This window comes from Balaenoptera musculus, chromosome 20 (genome assembly GCF_009873245.2).
Source record: "Balaenoptera musculus isolate JJ_BM4_2016_0621 chromosome 20, mBalMus1.pri.v3, whole genome shotgun sequence".
Lineage (NCBI taxonomy): Eukaryota > Metazoa > Chordata > Mammalia > Artiodactyla > Balaenopteridae > Balaenoptera > Balaenoptera musculus.
This window is the reverse complement of record NC_045804.1, coordinates 18,657,815-18,684,714: the sequence shown is the minus strand read 5'-3', so window position 1 is coordinate 18,684,714 and position 26,900 is coordinate 18,657,815. Positions and strand designations below refer to the sequence as shown.

The window sequence follows — 26,900 nt, the reverse complement described above, 5'->3', positions numbered from 1 at the left end:
CAACTCGGCTCTTCCAGGGAGTCTCCCCACAACTAGTTTCTTCTCCTGATCACCAAAGGCATCTCCTGCCCAGTCCTCCAAAGCTCAAGGCCTGGGGACCAAGCCAGCCTTCTTCCTGAGGCCTCCGTAATCAGTCTATAAAGAAGTCCTGTCTTACTCCATCTTGAATCCATTTTTTCCCATTCAGGCCATCTTAACAGGTGAATCCAACATGTGGCTTCACCTCTTTTCTCATCTGCAAAATGGAGAAGCTAATACCCTACTCTACAATGTTGTGAAGATTATAGAATCAATACAAGTCAGTGTAAAGTGCCTCAGTACTTGGCTCACAGAGCAGATACTTCACTGAAAAATTCATTGGTGGTTACTACTACCAGTTAATAGGCAAAATAAAACCTACTTCTCATTTGTAAAAAGGGATATGAATTAAGTCACTCAAAATTGCTGTGACAAGTGTGTATGTTGTATGTATGCCTTTATTCCAATTTCTGCTGAGAAAGCCTTTTTTCTTTGGGCCATTTTTGATGGTTATAAACCAAAAAACAAAACAGGAAACAATACTTTTAAGGACAGGAAAGAAAAAAAGTTTAGAAATAGAAATTGGGATGCTCAAGATGACAGCTTCAGTTCTATCTCAATAAGGCTGTCTAAAGACAGCTTAGGCAGTAGTCAGCAGTTCAAGTCCAGATCATACCTTCTGGACTGGTGGTGGTTCAAATTCCCACTGTCCTGGAGTTCCAAGGCAGTAGACCACAACCTTGAACCTCAGTGCAGTTGAGCAGTGCAAGCATATTATTTTCTGTTGTTTTAAAATAATGTGACAACTCATGTCACAACTGAATACTGGTTCCCAACCAACATTTGAGACCATGTCTGAGGTGCCACTCATGCTCTGCTGAAAAGGGCAGTTTTGAGGCACAGTCTTTGAGGCTTGGGTAGAAGCCATTCCTCTCCTCCCTTCAAAGTAGGCCCCACACCCCATGGATGGAGGGGGCATGAGCCTGACCAGAGGCCAGGAGCCAAGGAAGAAATGAAGCAGGAACCCAGGGAAGGGCCTGTATCTCATTCCTCAGTTCTGGCCCTGTAAACAGTGAAGACCCACCAAGCAGCCAGAAACTGGAAGCAGAGAGGTAGGCAGATAAAGCCTTGTTTTTTTATTGAATGAGTGATGCATGTAATTGCTGAGGCCACTATGTACAGAGAAGAAAAGGAGAACTTTATTTCTTGGTCTCTTCCTCCTTGGACAGAGTCTTGATGATTTCCTCCTTCTTGGCCTGGAGCCGCTCTTCACGGCGCTTGCGGGCTTCCTTGGTCTTAGACCTGCGGGCCTCAGCCTGGTCCCTGGGTAATGGAAGAGAGAAGACGGGTGAGCTGCTGGGGACACCAAGAGCTCCTGCTTCAACTAGCCAATAGTCCCCACACTACCCTGACATTGATGGTAGGTGGTATGTGGGTATGTACACGGCAGAGCAGCATATACCTCTAACACAACAACTGTATTCTGGACAGACTGCATGTAAATCAAGATTAGACATCAGCACATTTTAAATGTCTCAGAACTTGCCCCTGTGACAGACACCAATTCCTAAAGAAACTTACGCCAGAAGCTTCTTGCGAGCCTTGTCTGCCTTCAGCTTGTGGATATGTTCCATGAGAATCCGCTTGTTTTTGAACACATTACCCTTCACTTTCAGGTACAGGCTGTGATACCTGTAGGGTACAAGGATTAGAGGTTCTGGTCAGCAATGGGATCAACACAGAGGTTGGCCTGTGATCTGCTCCTCTACACAAGGCCCCTAAGCATGCAGGGTTCCTTTTCTCTCTTCTTGCTGCAGGGATGTCTTTCGCCCAAACCAGGACTTTTTGTGCAATTTCTAGACAGAAGAGCTCACCTGGCAGATAAACTTAATTCTTGGGCTGTCCTGATGGTGTATGTGGGCAGGAGAACAGGACAAAATAGAAGAACTTTCTTAGAAGATACCAAGACACATGGCTCTCTCCCCAAGGCCAATGAGACAGAGCTTGTATCTGTGCAAAGAACAAGCCATTGAACCAGCAATGGGTCTTGGTGGGCCCGAGAGAAGGTACTTACATGTGGCGGTCAATCTTCTTAGATTCACGGTATCTTCTGAGCAGCCGGCGCAGAATTCTCATCCTCCTCATCCAGGTTACCTTCTCGGGCATTCGAGCATTGGCAGTACCCTTTCGCTTACCTACGAGGAAGATGAGTCAGGCCCACTGTAGTGCATCTGGGTTACCAGAGCCAGCTGACTAGTCACAACAATAGCTACCAATTTCTGAAACTCTTTGGGTCATGTGCCAAGAGTTGTACCTCACTTTAAGTAGCTTTATTTCCACTTTACAGATGATGATCCCAAGTATTTAATTTCTTTCATTTACTCAATTTTTAAGGAAGCACAAACAAAGCAATTATTCCCCATTCACTCCGCAGAATGTGGATATGACAGGGCATGCACCAAGGCAGTATGGCAAGCTGGGAGGGCTTTAAAAAGGTGATGTGACCTTCATCTCCCTAGGTCATCCTGACCCTAGGAAGCGGTTTTAGGATTTATTGGACATTTCCCAAGCACCCAGTAGAATGGATGGGTAGGGTACCAGGGTATAGGTGCTCAATAAATGTGACCTCTTTCTACCGATACCTTCAACTCCAACACCAGTGCCAACTTTCTGATTTGCAGAGAGAAAACACACCAAGTATCATGGAGTAGGAAAAGGGCTCAAAATGAGTCAGAATGCGAAAGGTTTCTGAATATATCCTAGTCTAGACTTAATCATTTATCATTCCCAAAGTCTTGGAGTAAAGGGAAGAATGTACTTACCTATGCCCATATGCCTGCCCTTCCGGCGAGCCAAGGTGTTTTTTCGGCATCGAGCCCGGGAATGGACCGTCACAGGCTTCCGGATAATCAGCCCATCTTTGATCAGTTTCCGGATCTGCTGACCTGGGAAACCACAATGCACCTGGTCAGTCAGTTGGGGCCTAGCCCCAAGTACACCCGTCACAACCCAGAGTCCAAACAGGACATGCCAGAGACGCTGCTCACATCCCTGGTTTTCAAAAATGGTGGAAATTGGAGAACTTCTATTTCTTTCTTAAAAAACAAAACACAGCAACAACAACAAAAAACCTCCACCCTTTTAGATGTTTTACAGCACACTCAAAATATACACATTTGGGGATATGTGATCAAAATAGTATACAAATACGGCCTAGTCCTTCAGATCCTGTTTCACCTATTAGCTACCAGTCTAAAATAAGGATTTTTTGAGCACACAGTACAACACCACAAACCCAAACAGGTAAAGGCTTTCCCTGAAGTTTGACCAAAGTTTCAAACTTTGAACTTTCCTTGACCAAACTTCAGGTTCCTGAAGCTTCTCTTAGGCCCATCTGTACACTTCCTTGTAAATTCTAGTTTTAATAAAAACTCTGCTTAAGTTAGTTAAGCAGAAACCCCTACCCTTGATATCTGACCACCCAGGCCAGAATCCCCCTTACCTCTGTTTCCCTAGTAATTTTCTTTCTTTTTTTAAAAAGAAACAATTAAGACAATGTTGTGTTAATTTCTGCTGTACAGCACAGTGATTCAGTTATACACATATATACATTCTTTATATATATATTCATTCTTTCCCATTATAGTTTATCGCCCTCTTAGTAATTTTCCATCCACTTATCCCCTACACCATGCTCCTTGGCTATAAATTCCTACTTGCCCATGCTATATTCTGATTTGAGCTCAATCTCTCTCCCCCAAAGTAAAATCCCATTGGTCCCTGTAACTATTGCAATTATTCTGAATAAAGTCTGCCTTACAATTTTAAACAATGTCATTGAATACTTTTCCCTGTAACAATATTATGTTGAAGTAATGTGGGCATGTTGATGTTATCTGCAGGACCGACACTGTCTTACTACTTTGAATTATATGCAAACAGTCCTCTAATAAAGTCTGAGGCCCCAGGTCTTTCCAATTCATCATCTCATCGGCCATCTCTACCCCGTCCCAGTCCTTGTACTGTCTCTTCACAAATCCTTCTCACAGCTATAAAACAGAACATCCACTCTAGCGATATTTATTAATATAACATTGGGTGGTTCCATTAACTTCCATCCTGTCATTCTGGCAAGTGGCAGGAAGAGAACCTCTGGCATTCCATACTTCTGTGACTCCTCCATTTTATAACCCCCCCCCCAACTATGAGCTCTCCTAGGTTTGTTAACAGTTAACACAGTCGTGTCACCCTTCATTGCACAAAGGATGAGAAAGGGGTAGGATGAAGAAGGAACTTAGACCCCAAGAACTCACGGGAGTTGGCATTGGCGATTTCATTAGTCTCATTGGGGTCCAACCAGACCTTCTTTTTGCCACAGCGGAGGACACTGGAGGCAAGCCTCTTCTGAAGCCTGAGCATACTGTGACAAACAGAAAACACTATCAGGTCCTGGAAACCATTCCTGGGCAAGAATGAGCATCCCCAACAAGACCTGCCCTTCAAAGTCTTCTAATGTTGTGAAACATAAGTGGGGGGGAGATACATGTGTATATGCATTTAGTACTAAAGACAAACATGTCTCCCCAGACTTTTGCCACCCACGATGCAGCCCCAGGTTAATAATCTTCCCTATACCAAGACCTTTGTAAAGCTTTGCCTGTGCGTTCCTGTAAGGGACAACAGCCCACCCTGGGATGTCGACAACCTCTAGGTTATGTCTTATTCTCTGTGTCTGTTTTCTCCTCTGGAAAATGAGATTAACGGATACAATTGGAATGAAGAGCGGGCCTATGCCCTTTCTGGTACCCAGCACTAAAGACAAGTGTTTAACGTGAAGAATCCGAGGCCAGTGGGCCTGATTTGCTAGTTAATCTAGTCCTTTGCTTCCTGGGCTCGTTTTCCCTTTCTTAGCCCAGTAATAAACTAGCCTTAAAATTTTTCTTATGACGGGTGTACGGGGTAGAAGGCATCAAGGTCCTAGGGATCGTTTCACTCTCGGCAGTCGGAGGCTTGGGGCCTACTCGCAACCTGTCTTACGTCACATGGAAACAGAGATTGGCTCGGAGCCATAGATCGACCCAGCGAGTAAGGGGGCCACAGCCCAGTCCCCGCCGCCGCCTTTCCTCTGCCCGCGTGGGTCTCCTCAGACACGTGTGGGACGCGAAGCCCGCCTTTGCCCCGTCCTAGAGCTCCGGGAACGCTCCCCCACCCCCTCCTCTCGAGGCTGGGAGCTAGTGTGCTCCGGCCTATTCCAAGCTCCGGGACGCGCCGCTTCAGGGCCGCCTCCACCCCGTCTCTTCCAGCATGGGCTGCGGTACCGAGCCCCGCAGTGCGGCCGCAGCCAGAATCAATCAATATCAGAGACCGGAGAGCCCTTACCTCATGGCTGCGACCGCAGCGGCCAAAGGAAAGAACTTGCTCTCGCCAGGCTCCTCCCATTATCTGTGAAGGGGAGAGCCCACCCCCCGCTCCGCTTTCACCCGTATTCCCCTCCGGTCCTTTAATCTTCCGCCACCCTAAACTTACTTATATATTCTGTAAAGACCCGGGATAATAGAAGTATAATATCAGGAATCGGTTTTAAACTTTAAAACATAGAAAATATCTCCCTTCGGTATGGCAAAATGGTATAGTCCGACTTCCTATTAAGCATGCGCAGCAAGGGTACCTGATCACGTGGGCAGTGGAAGCCGGAAGTCAGCTGGATTGCGCAGGCGGGATAAAGTAGTTTTACTAGAGCGGCCCACTCCTCCCAGGCATACTGGGTTCTGTGGAAGGATGTTTTGTCAGCGAGAAAAAAATGAAGCAAGAGAGAGTAATGAGGGCAGATATCAGACAAAAGCAACCTTTTATTCACTCTCCCGGTAATTGGCAGCCCCTGGAGCGCAGAATAGATCACCAAAGACATTAGTATATGTTTTTGAGCCACTGGGGCTCTAAATCTCTCAGTGCCTCAGTTTCCTCTTGTGTATAGTGTACCTAGTTCTAATATATACGTCGTCTAGTTGTGAAAATCACATGAGTTAACGTTTGCAACTTGCAAAAGAAGGCATTAGGACAAGCTCCTTGATGGCGGGAACCAGTCTTTGGTTTGGCTCACACTGTATTCCAGCGGCCATGGAGCTTTGCACGTAGTAAGCACTTGAGAAATAGCGAGTGAGTGAATGAATAGTTGTGAAAGTCTAAAAAAGAAAAATCGAATGACAGGCCCTCTCATAGTTATTTCCTCTTGCTCTGGAGCATCCAAGGCAAAAAACTAAGGAGAACATTCCAGGGTCCAAGAAACATTGATCTGAGTTCTGGGTCCAGCTCCTTGCTTTGCTCCAGCTAATAATCCCGTATCTATCATCTGAACTTTTCCTGGCTGCTAAATAGAGCTGAGAAGGTCAAAAAGAGGAAGGGAAGGGAATTCCCTGGCGGTCCAATGGTTAGGACTCCGTGCTTTCACTGCCAAGGGCCCGGGTTCGATCTCTTCTCAGGGGAACTAAGATCCCACAAGTCGCGCGGCGCCCCTCCACCCCCCCCCAAATAAAATTAAAAAGAGGAAGGGATGCAAAATTTATGCCACTTCCTCACAACACAAGTAGTGTCATCGCCATTTTCCAGCTGAGGTAGCAGAAATTGAAAATCTAGGTCTTTCTGACTATAAAACCCATGGCTTCTCTGTCACGCCAGGCTTTGTTGTGCCCAAGGGGAAGATGGGAGCCCTGCTCAGTATTGGCTCTTGGGGCTGGCCATCACTTGTTGCAAAACCCAGGGTGAAAAGGAGTCAGTGTGTTCCACAGTCTCCCCTCCAGCAGAACATAGCAGGTTGGCTTATTTTTTTTTACTTTTGGCCGCACTGGCTTAACGGGATTTTAGTTCCCCAGACCAGGGATTGAACCCAGGCCCTAGGCAGTGAAAGGGCGGAGTCCTAATCACTGGACTGCCAGGGAATTCCCAGGTTGGCTTACTTTAGGGTCTTTGAACCTGCACAAATCTTCTTCATTCTACGTCTCATCTCTCCTCTTTGTGGAGCCCTGGAAGGGGTCAAACAAGGAGGTAACAGGTTCTCCTGTCATGATTAACCCCTGCACAGCACCTTACAGCATCTCCAAACACCCCAGCAATCCATCATTTAATTTCATTTCCCTCTTCTTCCCAGTAATCCCAGGTGACAAAGACACCACAGTACCAGCAAACCCATTTTACAGGAGAGGTGTACTGATCTGTCCAGGGCCACCACCAGAAAGAGCCTGAACCAAGTTGGCACTAAGGTCTCTTGCCAGGATCCCCTACTCTTTTTCTCTCCATAGATCATGGTGGGTGGGGTTCAGGCCTTGGGTATCTGTCCCCAGTTCAAGGATGAAGGGGGAGCAATTCTAGGTCAAAAGTCATTAGACCTGGGAGTTTCCTGTTGGCCTAGTGGTTAGGATTCAGAGCTTTCACTGCGGAGGCCCGGGTTGGATCCCTGGTCGGGGAACCGTCCTGCATACCGAACAGCAAGGCCAAAATACAGGGAAAAGAAAAAAAAAAGGTCATAGATCTGATTTTTGCCAGTCTCTCCTGTCTCAACTCCACATTTCTTCCTTTTTCCTCTCTTTCGAGGAACACAGACCTCACCCAGGCCCACCCCTGGCCTTTTGGAAGGGCTTGGGGGATGTTAGCACTAGGGCAATAGGACTCCTGAGTCCCTAGGATTTCTTGTTGCTGTCTCTGCTGAGACTCCTTTTGGACACCCTCTCCACCCCAGCTTCAGCCTCCAGCCGGCCAGCACCACCATACTGGCGAGGGAGGGGACTTTCCGTTTGGTTCAAGTCGGCCTGGGACCACAGTGGGGAGAAAGGAGTTAAAAGCCGGGTCCCAGGATCACCAGGGCCGTGAAGTTCCGGTGGCCCAAGCTGGAGTGGAATGGGGAGACCAGCTAGGAAGAGCGATTTGGGACGGAAGAGGGGGGCGGTGCCAGCCATGCTAATCCGCGCTTCAGCTCCATCCGCGCCTGCCATCCACTGGTATACGGCACCCCCCACCCCACCCCGCTCTCAGCCCCTTGGCGGGTTTCTAATCTCCCCCATAGTGGGCCACCCTCACCCTAGGCCAGTCAGAGGCTAGCGCCAGCCGGGAGGAACATGCGTCCCTTCCGCCGTCCTCCCATTGTCTGTGCGGAGCCAGCGGAGGGGCTGCGAGGGGCGGGGCCGGGGCCGGAGAAGGAAGGGAGGGAGGGAGGGAGGGAGGGAGGGGCGGGTGGGAGCGGAGGGGGGCGGGGGGAGATGTTGAGCCTTCAGGGACCGAGGAGGCGGCGGCAGCAGAGGAGACAGCGGGAGGAGGGAGGGAAGGCAGGAAGAGGGCAACCGAAGGCAGGGCAGGTGGCTTCGACCGGGTGCTGGCTGCGCTGCTCTCGGTTCCGACGGCCTCTCTCATGCGTTGAGGGCGCCCGGCTGGGCCGGACCGGCGGCCGTAGGGGAGGCTCCTCTCCATGGTCCAGAAGACCAGCATGTCCCGGGGCCCTTACCCATCCTCCCAGGAGATCCCCATGGAAGGTCTTCGACCCAGCCCACAGGTGAGGCGTGGTGGCCGGGATCGAGGGAAGGGGACCGGTCCCGCGGACCTTGTGGGGTCGGATCGAGGGGGCCGGGGAAAAAGGGGTTATATGCCCGGCGCCCGGGGGGAGAGGGCTGTGCGCCCCCCAGCTCTGCGGTGAATGATTGATGGGCGCTTGGCCGGGAGTTGTGCTGCGGTTTGGCTGAGCGGGGAGGGCGGGCGGTCGGGCCGCCTGTCACCCTCGCCTCCTCCTCCTCTCCCACGCGTCAGGGTCTCTGCTGCTCGGGTACCGGCTCCAGTGGGTTGAGAGTGTGTGGTGCTGGCGGGGACGGCGGGGGTTGAAGGAGGCTAGAGAGCGAGCTCAGGCAAAGCGGGGACGCAGAGCACGCTCAGGGGGCGCTGGGCGGGTGTGGGTGGGGCGGGGGTGGCCGAGGCGGGTGGTCAGAGGGCGGTGCCAGCAGGCCTTCAGAGCTGACATGACACTGGCCCTCGAGGGTGGGGAAGGGGCCAGCTCCGGGCCAGGCCCCCGTCCCAGCCACTTCAGCTCCGCCCCTATATTGGACCACCTCCCCTCCCCCAACAAACACCCACGTTAACCCTCCTCCACCCCATCCCCCCAGCCCCAGAAAATGCCTCCAAAGTTTGGAAAGTTGAATGGATGCCAACTCACTGTCCTGGAGGGGAAGAAACTGTGTTACCTGGGGGGCGTGGGGATGGGGGTGGTCTGCCGCCCCCCCCCCACTCACACTTCTCCTGTGCCCCCAGGTTACCCCCAGAAAGGGGTATTCTTGGGTGGGGAGGGTGCCCATGGAGTGACCAGCAAGGTCTGGGGTGGTCGTGCCAGGGGGATTTCTCTGGGATGTGTCCTTATCCAACCTGGCAACACCAATACGGCTAGGATAGCATTAACTCTTTTTCTTGCTGTGGCCAGCCTGGAGCAAACTGTAACCACCATGATAATGTGGGCACGTGGGGTGTGGGGGTCAGGGTCAGACCTAAAAATACCTCCCTTCTCCACCCCAGGCCCCTTGGAGCCTGGGAGGCAGCTGACTGGGGCCTTCCTTTCAGCTGTCCCTTGTCCCTCTGGGTGCCACTCCCTTTCCTTGCCTGGGATAGTGGTGGTGGTCTGAAAGAGTCTGGGGCTCACTGGGGGAATCCTCTTAAGTTCATAGGGATCCTCAGTCCTCGAGGTTGGAGATATGTCTTGCTGGAGAAGAAGGTGATGGGAGGGAGGATTCTCGAAGGGTTCCCAGGTGCCCTTCTCTCCCCATCTATCCATCCTCCTCCTTGTACTCAGGCCCAAGGAACCAGAGCCTCTAGTCTTGTCATGGCTTACCTAGCTTCTTTGGCAAAGAATAAACTCTAGGATGGAGGCTGGGGGCAGGGGTTTGGAGGGCCTGAACCCTCAATGATTCCCCCCCCACCCACACTCTAGACAGGCTGGGGCCAATGTGTATATTTGAATTGGGGGAGAGCAAAGAAGTAGCCCCCTTTACAGGAGGCCTGGAAATACCTGAATGGGTGGCTGCGTGAGAGGTCAGGCAGTGTCCACCCACCCAAGCCAGGAGCCCAGCCAGTGGGACTGAGCAATTCTTCTCCGAGGCCCTGCAGGGGGCTGTGTCCTAGACTCATCTCGGGGCAGGGCCAAGGGACATTTAGATTGATGCAGCCTGGTGGATATCATGGGGACAGGACGTGAGCATTGGCAGCTGAGGGTTAGAGGGCTTGATCCCTCTTGCCCCCTTGGGGAGAGGTATGATCACTGTGACCATGACGAGGGGCTGAGAAAAAGTCCTACCAGGATGGAGGCGGGGTGCTAAATCTGCCCCCATGGGTCAGGGTTGGGGTTAGATGTTTACTTTCCAAATACAGTTCCACGCCCCCTACCCCTCCCTGGGAATCTAGTTTTAGGTCTCCAAGAGCTGAGAACTGCAACTCCCCTCCCCACTCTGCAAAAAACAAGGCAAGAGTTGGGCATGGGGAAAGCCAAGCTGGGCCTGGGTTGGCGATTCCTCTTCTCTCTGGGGGCCACAGGCACACTCAGCCCCGCTCTGCTCCAGCTGAGGTAGAGAGGGAGGGAGACTTTCCCAGGGGCTCTCTCCGCACCCCCAGCACTGCAGGCAGCCTCTCCCTCCCCCCTGAGGCCTCTGCAGCCTGCCCAGCGTCTCAATTAGCTTTGCTGCCTAATGAGCCTCCAGCTTCTCAGTGCCTCCCCCTTCCCAGCCTCTCTGGCTTGGTTTGGGAGTTTCTGTGTGTGCTTCCTAGGGCTCTCTTTCACTGTCCCCCACCCCGTGGCTGTGGTCTGGGTTCTCCCTCCCGCTCGGGCTGTACCATCTCAGGAAGAAGATAGAGGGGCGGGCTATTGAGATCAGGGAATGATATTTCCAAGGCTTGGCTGTGGTTCTGGGCCTGATGGGATGAGGGCTGGGAAAGGGCCTTTTTGATTCTACTCTTGTCCCTTCCTGGCTTCTCCAGGGCAAATACAGCAAGAGGAAAGGGCGGTTCAAAAGGTCGGATGGGAGCACATCCTCGGATACAACATCCAACAGCTTTGTCCGCCAGGTAATGGGTAGGCTGGGCTGAGAGGAGGGAGGTGGCTGGTTGGTGGAGACCAGGATTGGTGAGCTGGGTCAGAGGCTTTCTCCAGGCACCCTCCCCCATGTCATTTGTCACCTGCCTAGAACCACCCCATACCCTTACACCCCATGACCTCCTCTGCATATACTGTCAGCTGTACCCACTCCCTCAGCCCCCACCCAATCCCTCCCCCAGCACCAGACACCAGCCCCTGCTGCCTGCCTGCCTGCGTCACCTCATTCAGGGACAGCCTGGCCTGCCTCCTTCTAGCTGGCTTCAGGCTGTCACCCACTCCCCCTGCCGGCTGTCTCCTTCCATGTCCTCCCCCAGAATCTGTGACAGCATGGGGTAGAGGCAGGTCCTAAGAAATGAGGAGCCAGGACATTTGGGTCCCTGGAGCCCTGATTAGGTATGGATCAGGGAAACGCCCTCCTCACATCCAGATGTGACTGTTCTTTAATACGCAGAGAGAGAAAGTGTGTTGAGGGAGGTGGAGGAGAGGCAGGAGGAAGTTGATATTAGAGAGGACTTTAGCCCAGCATCCCTGAATGAAGGGGGGTAGTGTAGCTGAATGGCTTTCTGGGGTTTTCTGTTCTCCCATCAGGAAGATGCTGTTCTCATCTCTGTTCTAACTCTCAACCCCAGGCCATCTCAGGCTCAGGGAGAAGCAGTGAGAGAGAGCTATGTAGTTGCTATGACTACAGAGCATCTCAACAAAGCCTGGTACCCAAAAAAGGCAAGAGGGGCTTAGGATCAGACAAGGAAAGGAGTACACTGAAGAAAAAATGGGCAGCATGTGAGGGCAGAGGACAGTAGGGAAGTCAGCCCCCATCCCCGCCCGCCCCCCCACCGCCGGGCCAGGAGAGAGAGGGTGATGCCAGGCAGATCCACTACAGATTGGAGAGAGGCCCTTCTCTTCACTTCTTCTGTCTCCACGACACTTGGCACATGTGAGCCCGGGCCTGACTTGAGAGGGTCAGGAAAGGGGCTCTTCATCCCAGCATCTCCATACAAACACGAAGTCCTTTCTTTGATCTTTCCCTCATCCCCCGTGTTGCAGGACTGGGCCGGGGCCGGGGCTAGGAAGAATGACACTGTGCTCAGTGGAGCCCCTCTTGACAGAAAAGGGCCTCATTCCTTCAGTGTTTGCCGACCCAGGGGATCAGACCCCAGTCTCCAATCCTTCCTCCTCTTAGCTCTCCAGCTCTGACCCCCTGTAGGTGGCAGGGAGTGGGGGGGCAGTCCTTGCCACATCTCTGAGCTAAATATACCCTAGCAGTTTGCACATGTAGCAACTCTGCTTGTAACCTGAGCCCCCTGGGGGAACGGGCAGTTTGGGCCACCCCCTAGGCCAGCAGGGCCAGGCACTGAGGGCGCCGGGATGGAGGCGCCCAACCGGACCCTCGTAGTGGTGAGCTGGGGATAGAGTGAAGGTGGGGGGAGGTGGGAGCAGCCCCTCAGGAAAGCTGGTGGGAGGCCTTCACTCCAGCCTGTCTCCTTGCCTCACTGTTTCCTTGTCTCCCGCCATTTTTGGGTGTGTGTGTGTGTGTGTATGTGTGTTTGTGTGTGTGTTGGGGTCAGTAAGTGTCTCTCTGCCACTCCATCTCTGGGTCTGTTCCCCTGGCTCTCCTGGCATCTGTCTTTCTGACTCTGAGTGCTCCCGTCAGGAGGGGTGGAGAGTGGTAGATTAACTGGTTTTCACTCTCTTTCCTTTGCATCTCTTTTCCAGCTTCTTTTAGTACCCCACCCACCCCCCACCTTTCCCCGCTCCACTCTCCCATTTTCATGATTTGATGGGCAGCTGCACTCACTGATGCACCAGGGCGCTCTGGGGAGGTGGGAATTGGTCTTCTCTCTTTCCCAGCTTCCCTCCATACGAAGCTAATGGGCATTCCTGGCCAGGTGACCCTCTCCTGTCTTCAGGAAAGAACCCCCTCACCTCTGCAGTCTTGTTCTTTCTTCAGGTCCCCTCCTGCCCTTTGTAGCAACGCCACCGCTGCACGGTCACACAAATCCACACCTCCTGGCTCCTGCCCTCACATGCCCTCAGGGACACAGACACTGAGGGCGTCCCCCCGTTCCGCCCCATATGCACACACGTGTACCTGTTTGCATTCAGTCATACACACCAGGACATACCATAGAACATACCCTTGAAGTTGCACATCCAAGCACATCCGTGAATTAGCATGTTCATTCACGCCCTGGGTCTGGACAGGCTATGCGTGTCTTACGCATGTGCCTGCATCACTGAGGGAGTTCCTTGTGCTCTGGGATGGTCGGTGTGATCAAGGCCTGCTTCCTGGCACACCCAGACTTCTAAGCCTGCCTTAACCCTGGCAGCCGGCAGCCCTAGTACTGAGGAAAGGCCTGCTCGTGTCCTCTTAACTTGCCTCTTCTTGCACCACCCCAGGAATCTTGGGTTCTTTTTTGTATCTTATGAGAGCCTGAGGGCTGGGGCTCCCCAGCTTCTGGAAGAGGAGGTAGGATTCTATCTTTCCTCACCCTTGAGTAGAAAATGGCAAACTTTTGTGTGGCCCTAGCCCATGGAGCAGGCTGCCCATTGCCGCCAGTGCCGAGAGCTCAGGCCTAAGCTGGTGGCTACAGCCCCTGGAAGGACTCACTGGGCCTGTGCTGAGTCTATCTCAGCTGGTGCTTTCTGGGGTTTTCTGTTCTCCCATCAGGAAGATGCTGTTCTCATCTCTGTTCTAACTCTCAACCCCAGGCCTGGGGGCAGGGGAGGGAAGGAGGAGCAGGGAGTGGAGGAGGAGACTGCACTCCACCCCTGCGCTGTGCCCCTATCAGGTTCCTACCCCTCCCTGGGCCCCAAGCAGCTGTCCTTGGACCTGCCGTAATCCCCTGCTTGCTGCTGTCACCCTTCCTAGGGCCACACTCTTTCCAGGGGCCTGCAGACCTCATTCTCCGGCTCTTTCCATCTTATACCGCCTCCTCCTAGCCCTTGTGGTATCATGCCGGGCTGGCTGGGGCTTGGGGCATCCACGACGGGTGCCTTCCAAGGCCCAGGAGCTGGGGAGGCAGCGTTGGCCCTGAGCTGGCCCTGTCTGTTTTCAGGGATCAGCAGAGTCCTATACCAGCCGTCCGTCAGACTCCGATGTGTCTCTGGAGGAGGACCGGGAAGCCTTAAGGAAGGAGGCAGAGCGCCAGGCATTAGCCCAGCTCGAGAAAGCCAAGGTGAGAAAGATGGGAAGGGCTGTGCTGGCATTATTTCCCTTACCCCAGGCCTCAGAGACAGCCTGGACAGACCCAGGGTCAAGTCTTGGCCCAGCCACTTCCTAGCTCATGTACCCCTCTGATGTGCCTCTGTCTTTCACCTGGAAAGTGTAAGCTATAATACCTGCCTCCTTATAAAGTACAATAAGTGCCTAATTTCTACACATAATAGGAGCTAAACATTTCCACTCATTTCTGGAGTCAAATTTTCTGGGCTCTTATTAGCTGTGTGATCTTAGGCAAGTCACTTAACCTTTCTGAACTTTAGTCTCCTCATTCATTAAAATGAATATGGTGGGAGTTCCCCGGAGGTCCAGTGGTCAGGACTCAGCACTTTCACTGCCGTGGCCCCGAGTTCAATCCCTGGTCGTCGGGGAACTATGATCCCACAAGCCACGTGGTGCAGCAAAAAAAAAAAGAAAAGAAAAAAAACCAAAAAATGAATACGGTAATAGTACTTAACTTCATTGGGTTTTTGTAATGAATAAATGAGATAATGGGTGTGAAACATATAACACAGTACATGTTACACTACACAGTAGCTGCTATCATTATTATTACTATTATTTGCTCTTATTGTTGTTGTTGCTATTATTATTATTCCTTCTTGGTGTTATTCTGGGCTCTCCATTCCCTGATGCCCCCCTCCACCCTGAGAGGACTGAGTTCTATGGTTTGCTTTTTTTTTTTATTGTGAAATTTAATATATGCATTAAAAAACTGCATAAGCCATTCAGTATATGCTTTTATTTAAAAAAAATTTTTTTTGAAGTATAGTTGATTTACAATGTTGTGTTAGTTTCAGGTGTACAGCAAAGTGATTCAGTTATACATATATGTGTATATTCTTTTTCAGATTCTTTTTCATTATAGGTTATTACAAGATTTTGAATATAGTTCCCTGTGCTATACAGTAGGTCCTTGTTGTTCATCTATCTTAATGTATAGTAGTGTGTACAGTATATGTTTTAATAAACAATTTACAAAACCAACCTCTCCATAATCACCACCCCAGTCAGGAAGTTGTACGTCCCATTGTGATTTAACCCTCTGGTTTTCCTCTTCCTCTAGACCAAGCCAGTGGCATTTGCTGTGCGGACAAATGTCGGCTACAACCCATCTCCAGGGGATGAGGTGCCTGTTCAGGGAGTGGCCATCACCTTCGAGCCCAAGGACTTCCTGCACATCAAAGAGGTGGGGATGTGTTGGCATCTGGAGGGAGGGCAGGGTAGTGGGTGCCAGGAGAGGGGCTGTCAGAGCTCTAGTGGAAAAGACTTCTGAGCCAAGCAGAGCTGGGCTAAATCTGCTGTGTGACCTTAGGCAAATCTTTCCACCTCTCTGAGCTTCGCATTTTTCATTGGTAAAATGGGATGGTAATGCCTAGGTCACAAGGTTGTTGGGAAGGTTTGTGATGAGGCCCGTCAGTGGGGTGGCAGTGTGCCAGGCACGTGGAGGTGCCAGCATTTACTTCTCTCCCTGCCTTTCCAGGGTAGGGCTGGCACATGGGGGAGGAAGGACTCTCAGAACGGGGATGTGCTCGGGGGTGTGGGTGGTCCATGGTACAAGAGGATGCTGGTTCCGGAGAGTCCTGAGAATTGGGGGCTGTAATCAGAGGCTGGTGCCAGGGCTGTTTGAGGGTGCCGCCCCCTGGGCGGGGTAGGCAAGTCTGGGGGTGGTGTCCCCTGGAGCTGGCTGCTGGCTTGTACCTCTAATCTCCCTCTTGGTCTCCCCCACCCCACCTGCCGTTGTCGTTTGCAGAAATACAATAATGACTGGTGGATTGGGCGACTGGTGAAGGAGGGCTGTGAGGTTGGCTTCATCCCCAGCCCTGTCAAACTGGACAGCCTGCGCCTGCTGCAGGAACAGAAGCTGCGCCAGAACCGCCTCAGCTCCAGGTGTTTGGCTGGGGGCAGGGCACCTCCGGGAGAGGCCAGCCAGCCAGCCAGGAGCAGGCCCTAAGGGTTGACGTGTTGCCCTGAGGACACAAAACTGTCTGTGGCATCACCAGTGGGGCTGGCAAATGAGGGCGGGGAGCAGGGGCCAGCCTGTGAGAGAACAGATCCCCCACCCTCACGCCCACCTCCTTTGCTCACGGCTCCATTTGCCTCTCTGCCCACACAGCAAATCAGGTGACAACTCCAGCTCCAGTCTGGGAGACGTGGTGACTGGCACCCGCCGCCCCACGCCCCCTGCCAGTGGTAAGAGCTGCCGCCACGCCACGGGGTCGGGTGGAGCTCCTGGGTGGGGTGGTCTCCCCACTGCCTGTCCCCTCCTTTCCCTGCAGTTGGGGGTACCCCAATCCTGAGTCCTCCAGACACATCTGGTGGTACCCCCTCCATGAAGAGCAGGACACCCCACAAGCTGGGCCTGTCCATCAGCGCCCATTCTGTCACGTCTCTACTCTCCCATTTCTTTGGTAGCTCCATCTCTCTGCCTGACTGCCCTGCCCCTGCCCCCATTCATTTCTCCCAGCCCTGTTCCATTCACCTCTTCTTCTTTCTTTTTTCCCCATCCCATCCCTGCGTTTTGTACTTGTGTCTCCATGTCCATCTCACTCCTCCCCACCTCGCCTCCTTCCTCCCTCATCCTGACTCTCCGGTCCAGGTAATGAAATGACTAACTTAGCCTTTGAACTAGACCCCTTAGAGTTAGAGGATGAGGAGGCAGAGCTCGGTGAGCATAGTGCCTCTGCCAAGACTAGCGTTAGCAGTGTCACCACCCCGCCACCCCACGGCAAGCGCATCCCCTTCTTCAAGAAGGTAATTCCTGCTGGGTTCTTGCGATAGGGGAGGTCAGAGCCCAGCGCTTTGGCGGGGGAGGGGGGCTGGAATGGATTCCGATGTGGTATCAGCCTGATTCTGTGGGAATCAGGCCTTCCTGCCAAGGAGGAGGGAAGGGTAGAATGGCACCAAGAATGGGCATGTCTGTCTCCACCCACAACTCCACCCTGGCCCACTTCCCCGGAAGGGATGGTTCTTGCAGTGGAAGCACCCTTTCTCTGGGAAGGCTGCCCCCGCCCCTCAGCTGAAAGCAGGGTCTGGGTAATGAGACCTGACCTTTCCCCGTCACTGCCAGTGGGATAGTCCATGTTTACCCCCACTCCCACATGTGAAGGGGAAAGTGGAATGGTGACCCTTCTTGGCCCTTTTCGGACTCCATGGGGCTAGGGTGGGCACACGGGGATCTCCTGGCTGCAGAGCAGGACAGTTAACGTACCCTTAAAATAGGCAGTTTGGCCTGCCCTGGGGCCAGGAGATGGGCACCAAATTAGAGGCTGTCACTCTTCCCAGCTTTTTTCCAAGACCCAGAAAGGGGGTACAGGATGTCTGAATATTCCCAAGTTCACTGGACTGGCTGTCAGTCCTGCTCCCAGCCCTGATCCAGGGCCATCTCTGGCTCCCCCTTGGCACGGGGTCCCATCCCCTCTCTCTGGCTCTGTCTGTCACTAACACGCATGCCCTGTTATCTCTCCTCGTCTGCCCGCTCTCCCTCCCTCTCTTGTCCTGGCTCCTCCCTTGCCCTCTGCCCCTGCCTGGGTACCTTCCCCTTTTTCCTCCCCCTCCCTCCTCTTGGCAATCTCTGGACCCAGCCAAACAGAAGCAGAAGTTGGTGAGTATCACAGCTTTCTGTGTCCCCCTCCCCACCCCCTGGGATGAGCTAGGGGGACCTTCTAACACCCATTCCCATATCTGCCCCCCTTTTCCCCAACCCTTCCTGGTTCTCCCTTGCCATACCTCCCCACCCCACCCCGATCCCCACATCTGGACTTTGGGACCAGGGGGAGGAAAGGATGCATGGGGGAGCCTGGAGGTGGGGGAAGAGGGGCTAATGCCATCTCCACTCTGGGGTTTCCCCTCCCTGCTTCCCCCCCAGACAGAGCATGTGCCCCCCTATGACGTGGTACCTTCCATGAGGCCCATCATCCTGGTGGGACCGTCGCTCAAGGGCTATGAGGTAGGAGCCCCTAGAGGCGAGTGGACCCAGAGGGGCCCAGACCTCCAGAAAGACTCCATAGAAAGGTCTTCAGACCCCAGAGAGATCCCCCAGCAGGGCCCTCCCAGGGTTTCCTCCCCAGAGGGCTACAGACCTTCAGAGACAGCCCCCTCCATGGGGGGCCCAACCCCCAGGGAGTCCCCAGAAGGGTCTAGTCCTCTCAAAAAAACCCCAGAAAAGTCCTCCCAGAGATCCCACCTAAAAGGATCTTTGCAATCAGAGACCCCAGTGGAGGCCCCTCAGGCTCAAAAGAACTGCCCCCTCCCCCCAACAGGGACTTACTCATCTCAGGGATTTAAGAAGAAAATGGAATGTCAGGGGGCAAATACCTAGCAGTCCACCCTCCCTGAGGGGCTTTAAACACCTGACTTCTCCTCCCCCCTACCCCACTCCCCGCAACCTCAGGTTACAGACATGATGCAGAAAGCTTTATTTGACTTCTTGAAGCATCGGTTTGATGGCAGGTAAGACCCTGGGAGCTGGCTCTCCACTCCCACCATGGTTCTCTGCTGCTGGGGATGGGCAGGATGGCTTGAATGACAATCCTGGAACTCTAGGATTGAGGGATAAGAGGCTGTCCTGCAGCCTGGGGAGTAGGCAGGGCATTCTAGGCCACCCTGACCCCTGGCTCCTCTTGCCCCATCCCCCAGGATCTTCCATCACTCGTGTGGACAGCGGACATTTCCTGGCTAAGCGCTCAGTCCTCAACAACCCCAGCAAACCACATCATCATCGAGCGTTTCAAACACACGCTCCAGCCTGGGTGAGCCCACCCCTTTAACTCCACCCCCACCCCTGCTCTGGGGCCAGATGTGGGAGGGGGGGAGGGGGGGAATCTCCAGAAATGCTCTATTTGCCCATGGCATCCTGGGAGGCCCCCTTACATTTCCCCCTGCCCCATGACTCCATTCTCCCAGCTGAGGTTTCAGAGGCGAGATCGAGCGAATCTTCGAGCTAGCCCGGAGCTTTCAGTTGGTTGCTCTGGACGCGACACCATCAACCACCCAGCCCAGCTCTCCAAGACCTCACTGGCCCCCATCATTGTTTACATCAAGATCACCTCTCCAAGGTGGGTGCAGGAGTCTGACCCTATTGGAGACAGGAGTGCTCTGGTTGGGCTGCCTGTGTATAAACCCCAGGCACTGCTTACTAACTGTGTGACTTAATCTCCTCGAGCCCAGATTCCCTGCTCTGTCGAACTCCATTGTCTGGATATTGTGAAGATTCAACCTAATGTGAATACTTAGCACTTAGAAAGGGTCTGGTATAATATACCTGGTCATGTTTTTTTTTTTTTTTTAAACTCATTTATTTATTTATTTATTTATTTTTGGCTGTGTTGGGTCTTCGTTGCTGTGCGTGGGCTTTCTCTAGTTGCGGCGATCGGGGGCTACTCTTCGTTGCGTTGCACGGGCTTCTCATTGCAGTGGCTTCTCTTATTGCGGAGCACGGGCTCTAGTCGCACGGGCTTCAGTAGTTGTGACACATGGGCTCAGTAGTTGTGGCTCGCGGGCTCTAGAGCGCAGGCTCAGTAGTTGTGGTGCACGGGCTTACTTGCTCCGTGGTATGTGGGATCTTCCCAGACCAGGGATAGAACCCATGTCCCCTGCATTGGCAGGCGGACTCTTAACCACTGCGCCACCAGGGAAGTCCCCCTTGTCATGTATTAACTATTTTAAATATTATTATTAGGGTCATGCAGGCCAGTCCCCTGTCTCTACTTTGTTGACTTCTTCTCCTTAGTCCAGAAAACAGAAAGAATTCTGTGCTTTCTGTCCCAGTGTCACCCAGCTACTTGGCGGCTGGGTAAAGACCTTTCCTGTCTTTCGATTTCAACCCTTTTTGCTGCACTGCCTTCATGTAGGCCTTGATAGAGATGAAATTGGTAGGAAGGCTGATTTACTTCCTGGTCATATAGCGGCTCCATTAGTTTTCCCTCCTAGACATTAGTAGGGGTTTGAGAAACATGGAAGGTGAGCTTAGGTGAAGGATTTGAAATGAGAAGACAGCATGGGGTTCAAATCCTAGCTCTGATTGGCTTATTTTTATTTAATTAATTAAATCTTGGTTTTGGTTTTTTGGGTTGTATTTTATTGAGCTTGTGATCTTGGGGGGATTATTTAGTCTTTGCACCTCAATTTCTTTACCTACAAAATGGGAATTATAATCATTCTCATATGTTATTATTGAGAGGGTTGGAAGTAATGATGTGAAGAGCCCAGAGTTCTGTCTGACTGATGAAGGCAACCAGAGGTGGTAACTGTTAACATCTCATGCTAGCACCCAGTTTCTTTTTTTTTTTTTTTAATATTTATTTATTTGGCCGCTCTGGATCTTAGTTGCGGCACACGGAATCGTCATTGCCACCTGCGGGATCTTCGTTGCAGCACACGGGATCTTTTAATTGCGGCATGCGGGATCTAGTTCCCCGACCAGGGATCGAACCCTGGTCCCCTGCGTTGAGAGTCTTAGCCACTGGACCACCAGGGAAGTCCCTGAGCACCCAGTTTCTTAATCTTTCTGAGTCCTAAGTTTCTAATGAGCATAAAGGGGGTGATGAGATTTAAGTACTTCCTGGGGTGGTTGAAAGGATCAAATGAGACAATGGCTGCAAAAACACTTTGTGAACTAGAAAGTTAACAGACACTTCCATTGCCCCCACTGAGCACTGACTGAGGTTAAGGGTGGGGACTCCGGAATCAGACTGCCTGAGTTTAGGTACCAGTGCTACCACTTACCGGCTCTGTGCTCTTTTGGCAAGTCACCTAACTTCTCTATGCTTCAGTTTCCTCATCTGCAAAATACGAATCCTCAAATGGTGCTTGTGAAGATTAAATAAACAAATTAACCCAACGCAAAGTGCTGGTAACCTACTAAGCACTGTATCTATTCTTTTTTTTTTTTTTTTTTAGATTTTTATCTGAAATAATTTCAAATTTACGGAAGAGTTGTAAGAATAGTAGGGACTATCTTTGAATACCCTTCACTCAGATTCACTACTTTTTTAAACAGCTTTATTGAAATAAAATTCACATGCCATTCAATTCAGCCATTTAAAGTATACAATTTAATTTTTTTCAGACTCACTAATTTTGAACATTTTGCCACATTTACTTTATGTATGTATGTATTATGTATATGTGCGCTTATATATGTGTATCTTTTTCCTGAACTATTTGAGAGTAAGTTGTAGATATTGTATGCCTTTATCCCTAAATATTTCAACATGTATTTCTTAAGAACAAAGGACATTAACTTACATAACCACAGTACAATTGTCAAATTTAAGAAATCTTATCTAAAATACTGTCCATCTTCAGTTTTCACCAGTTGTCCCAATAATGCCCTTATAGCAATTTCCCTTCAATCCAGGATCATTGTGTTTGCATTAGTTGTTATATCTCTTTATAGTCTTTAAGCTGAAAAATTTCCTCAGCCTTTCTTGGATTTTCATGACACTGACATTTTTTTAAGAGTACAGATCACTTATTTTGTAGATTGTTCCTCGGTGTGGGTTTGTCTGATGTTTCCCCATGACTAGATTTAGGTTTTACGTTTCAGGTAGGAACATCACCAAAGCGATGTGTCCTTCTGAGTGCGTTGCATCAGGAAGCACAGGATGTCGGTTTGTTGTATCATTGGTGCTGTTAACTTTGATCACTTAGTTAAGGTTGTAGCTTTATGTTTAGCTATTATCAACATTATTACTGTTATCACTGAGATGAGAATAATAATAGTGGCTGCATAATGGCATTATTGTCAGGACTAAATAAATTGATTGTGTAAAAAGCACAGAATAGTGCCAGTACATAGCACATATCCCTATAAAGGATGGCTACTGCTGTTTACGTGGAGGGGAAGTTGGCCCAGAGAATGAAGCCTATAAAGGTTACAGGGGTTGGGAAGGAGAATCACCGCCCTTCATACAGCCACTGCTGGAACTTCCCAGGACAGGCTGGCATGAGACCCAGGAGAGAGCCTGAGCGCTGTGTAGGATGGACACAGGACTGGTGAGGTCATTTCTGAAGAGGCGGCCAGGGCTGAGAGTCATGGAACATCCCCTGGCCCCGATACTGTCTCTCCACACTGGCTGCAACCAGGACCTGCCTCTCCGGCTTGGTGCATTGCATGGTCCCTCTAGCTCCTCTTCTCCCCCCACAAACCAGGTTCTTCAGAGGCTCATCAAGTCTCGAGGGAAGTCTCAGTCCAAACACCTCAATGTGCAAATAGCAGCCTCGGAGAAGCTCGCGCAGTGTCCCCCCGTGAGTGCTCAGACCCAGGGGAAGGGAAGGGGCAACGTTTGGGTTCTCCGGGTGTCCTCTGGCCTGCATGAGAGAGTGACCGGGGACGCCTGGGCGGGGTCCAGAGATGCAGGCGGGTTTTCTGGGAAAAGGGTGCTGGACATTCAAGTCCCAGAAGCACCACTTCTCTGTGGGGAGTTAAGCCCCTCTCCACGCCTTGGTTGCCTTATATCTAGAATGAGGGAGTTGGAGTATTGGGGTACCAAGACCTCTTGTAGTTCTGTCGATTTATCTATCTAAGAGCCCTCCTCTTCCTGGACATCCAGAGGTTTCTTTTTAACTTTGTCCTTCAACCCCTTGACTCCACCCACTGCCCCAGACCACACCCTCACCCCTTGGTCATGCCCAGCTCATCCCAGCCCTGCCCTTAACCCCGCCTCCACAGGAAATGTTTGACATCATCCTGGATGAGAATCAATTGGAGGATGCCTGCGAGCATTTGGCCGAGTACTTGGAAGCCTATTGGAAGGCCACACACCCGCCCAGCAGCACTCCGCCCAATCCGCTGCTGAACCGCACCATTGCTACTGCAGCCCTTGCTGCCAGCCCTGCCCCTGTCTCCAACCTCCAGGTACAGGTGCTCACCTCACTCAGGAGAAATCTCAGCTTCTGGGGAGGGCTGGAGGCCTCGCAGAGGGCCAGGGCGGCGCCCCAGCAGCAGGAGCACACCGTGTAGGTGCCCCGCCCATGTCCCCTCCCGCCCAGGGCTCGGAACTGAGGAACTGAGCACAGTGAACACGGGCAAGGAAGGGAAGAGTTTTATTTTGTAAAAAACAGTGATGAGTGGCAGCTTCTGGTGTCTGTGGTTTTTGATGGGATTGGGGCTGGCTGGTGGGGCCTCCCTGGGCCTGGTCCCATAGGACCATATCTGCTGCCCTGGGGGCTTTTGCCTTGGGGGCCTCGTAGGATAAGTGACTAGGAAGAAACAGAGGAAAATCAACATATGTTTGCTGGACTCTACACCCATTTTAGACCCAACAGAGGTCACAGCATTTTAGACGCAACAGACCAAGGGCCCTCAGACGCAGGGAATCCCACAGAGCAGGGCCATTCAAACCAGAGAAACTGCCCCCTCCTCCAGAGCCCTAATCTCAGGAGACTTCTCAGTAGGGACCCAAAATGAAGCATCTTCCATGAGTTGAACCTTCCATCCTTCTCCCAGTTAAACAGATTCCAGGAAAGACCCTCCTGTGGGTTCTCCACCCTGCCTTGGTCTCCTCCCATGGGAGCCAAGGCCTATCTCTGAGGTCAAACCATTAAGTATTGGGTTCTAGATTAGAACCAGAAGAAACCCATGAAATCATTCTAGACCATTGCTTTTCAAATTTGTTTTCAGCACCAGAGCCCATTTGTTCACTGAATCTTTTGTGGAAGCTCAGTATGTAGACAAAGCATCCTTGCTCTGCTCAGAGGGAGCTAGTGGCTTGGCCTCCATTTCACTTCCACGGGGACCCCTGAAGCACTCTGTGCCCTGTCCAGCCACCCCAGATCTCCAGGGAATAGTTTGGAAATTGCTGCTCTTGTCTAATCCCCGTCACACCACCACAGAGACAGACACTGGGCCACTGAGACAGGAGTCACTTGCTCAGGGTCACACAGCTTGAAGTAGCAGGGAATGGGGCTAGAACCCAGGCCTCTTTGCACCCCACCCAGCAGCCTCTATGGCCATCTTCATGTGGCATTTGGTGCTGAGGACATTGGGCCATCTCATTGTTGCCAGTGGGGGATAGAGACCCATCAGCCTTCCCCAGCCTGCAGCTTTGAGTCTTTGTTGGGGGCAGGGGAGGAATCCTATCAACCTTGGAGACTTTGTCATCTGACTAGGCAATGGGGTGGGGGGAAGTGTGGGGTTCCGGAAGCCTGTGATTAGGGTCTGGTTAGGCTGAAGGAGCTGGCTGAAATCCCCCCTTAGTATATTTGGGAAACTGGGGCAATGACTAACCCAATCAACCACTAACGAGTGGCAATACTAATGAGCTGTTAATGATGATTTAGCCCAAGACAGCATTAATGTGTGCCTTGAGGAATTGATGACTAATTGTTCGTGGGCTCTCTACCATGGTTACCAGGAGAGTTCATGCCTTCACCCACCTTAGGAAGGTCCGGTGCCCCCTCTCCTAGTGGAGGAGCAAATGCCTTGAATTCTGTCCTCTGACTCTCTGGCTGGGCTCCAGAGCCGTTTGCCGGCTGCCCATCCCCTAGGGTCAGCACCCTCCTCTCCTTCAGCCAGGCTGGGTGTCTTGGTGCCCTCACTAACCTGCCTTGCTTTGTTGTGTTTCTCTCACTCCTGCCTGATCTGCATGGTGTGTGCCGTCTGCCTGCTAACCAGGGACCATACCTTGCTTCCGGGGACCAGTCGCTGGAACGGGCCACCGGGGAGCACGCCAGCGTGCACGAGTACCCGGGAGAGCTGGGCCAGCCCCCAGGCCTTTACCCCAGCAGCCAGCCGCCAGGCCGGGCGGGCACCCTGCGGGCACTGTCCCGCCAAGACACGTTTGATGCCGACACCCCTGGCAACCGAAACTCTGCCTACACGGAGCTGGGAGACTCGTGTGTGGACATGGAGACTGACCCCTCCGAGGGGCCAGGGCTTGGAGACCCTGCAGGGGGCAGCACCCCACCAGCCCGACAGGGATCCTGGGAGGATGAGGAAGACTATGAAGAGGAGCTGACCAACAACCGGAACCGCGGCCGGAATAAGGCGCGCTATTGCGCAGAGGGCGGGGGTCCAGTTCTGGGGCGCAACAAGAATGAGCTGCAGGGTTGGGGGCGGGGTGTCTACATCCGCTGAGAGGCAGGGGCCACACAGTGGGAGGAAGGGCTCTGAGCCCAGAGGAGGGGGTGGGGACAGAGGGGCTCACCACTGCGGATGTATCTTGCCTGCAGGGGGCGCTGTCTCCCTCCTTTCAGATGCCTTTGCTCAATGTTTGGGGTTTCTTTGGTGGTAGCATTCCAACCAGCTCCTGGGACTCCCTTAAGCCTCAGCGGTAGGTTTTTACCTACATGCTGTGGGTGCATGGGGGGATGACAACCTTCCTGCAGTATCCCCTCCCCCACCTCAGGGGGCTCTCTCCCCTCACCCAGAGAAAAGGTGCAGTTCCTTAACTCCTTCTACTCCAGGCTCTAAATGAGTGTCCTAAAATGGGGTGGCCCTTTCTTTTTCCAACCTGGAGTATTTGGGAAGGGTAGGGGGGCTTTTCCTGGAGAGGGAGACCACAGACTCTCTCCCATGAGGTCTGTCTTCCCCAAGCCCCAGATCCAGGGTCCTTCACCATGCCCACCCCTCCCCCTAGCTTCCTGGCAGCATTGTCTGGGAGGTGAAAGCTACAGCATTGGAAGCCCCACCGGGATCTCGTCTTCGGGAGTGGTCTGGGTAGAAGCTGGCAGGCATCAGATGTAGTGCCCTGTGCCTGCCCAGGACCTAGAACCCTGAGGAGGGGGCAACCTGTGATGCTGCTACCCACCCCACCACCTCCATGCCTCAAGGCTTTGCCTACCCCACGAATGAGCTTTGCCTACAACATCCCTTGCCTGCAGCCATCAGAAGAGGGGGCCCCTCTGCATCTGAGCCCCCCCATCCCCTTGTCACCTGGGTGTGGAGCCCATGCAACACTCTGGTCCAGCTCATTTTGAAACCAAAAAACTGCTTCACTTTCACCCTGAGGCCCCAGGGGAGAGGCCCTGTGGGTTGGTGCCCCAGAGGTAATCGTCACCCCAGGGGTTGCCTCAGGACCTCGGATCTCCCCCGGGGGGCTTGGCTGCTGCTGCTGCCGCTGCTGCTCTGTATCTGCCTCTTGTGATCCCGTCCTTTACCCACGTCCACGGCCCCCAGGAGAGGCCTTGGTACCCCCTCTGCCCTGGATCGTCCCTCTCTGCCTAGCATCCCGTAGCCCAGCAGCCCTGCCCCCCACCCCCACCAGCACCCAGCTGGGCCAGAGAGAGCCGATTGTGCCAACGAGGACTGGGCCCTGCCCGGCTACCCGCCTCAGGGATGGGCGCCTCATGCCTGTCTCGCCACCTCCTGTGCCAATGTTGTCCCCCCCACCCCCCACCCCCACCCTGGGGTGGGGCGCAGCTTCCACTTACTGGTTAGAAGAGACCACTGCCCAACCTTTCCCCTTCCTGTCTGGTGTCCTGTGCCCCCATCTGTCTGTCTGTTCGTCTGTACTCCCCTAGGAGAAGTATTTTGCCACATATAAAACCGCCGTCCTGTCCTTTGCGGCCACCTCCTGAGCCTGCTTCTTTGTTCCCGCCGCATGG

The 26,900-nt window shown here is 52.5% G+C and overlaps 2 protein-coding genes across 2 annotated transcripts; one reads left to right on the top strand and one right to left on the bottom strand.

Moving 5' to 3' along the window:
* Nucleotides 1-1,131: 1,131 nt before the first annotated feature.
* On the bottom strand, nt 1,132-5,512 carry RPL19 (ribosomal protein L19). Its single transcript, XM_036837754.1, has 6 exons — nt 5,398-5,512; nt 4,332-4,438; nt 2,841-2,963; nt 2,093-2,213; nt 1,600-1,710; nt 1,132-1,341 (listed from the first exon to the last, which is right to left on the bottom strand). The coding sequence occupies exons 1-6, from the start codon at nt 5,400-5,402 to the stop codon at nt 1,218-1,220; spliced, it is 591 nt and encodes a 196-aa protein (XP_036693649.1). The 5' UTR covers nt 5,403-5,512; the 3' UTR covers nt 1,132-1,217.
* Nucleotides 5,513-8,298: 2,786 nt separating this feature from the next.
* CACNB1 (calcium voltage-gated channel auxiliary subunit beta 1) lies at nt 8,299-26,865 on the top strand. Its single transcript, XM_036837761.1, is given in 17 exon segments — nt 8,299-8,557; nt 11,014-11,100; nt 14,188-14,307; nt 15,418-15,540; nt 16,105-16,241; nt 16,468-16,544; nt 17,936-17,955; nt 18,220-18,300; nt 18,745-18,806; nt 18,994-19,060; nt 19,062-19,079; nt 19,081-19,102; nt 19,262-19,324; nt 19,327-19,412; nt 22,506-22,601; nt 23,026-23,211; nt 24,970-26,865. Coding segments are annotated over 17 exon segments (1,791 nt in total). The 5' UTR covers nt 8,299-8,473; the 3' UTR covers nt 25,432-26,865.
* Nucleotides 26,866-26,900: the final 35 nt, after the last annotated feature.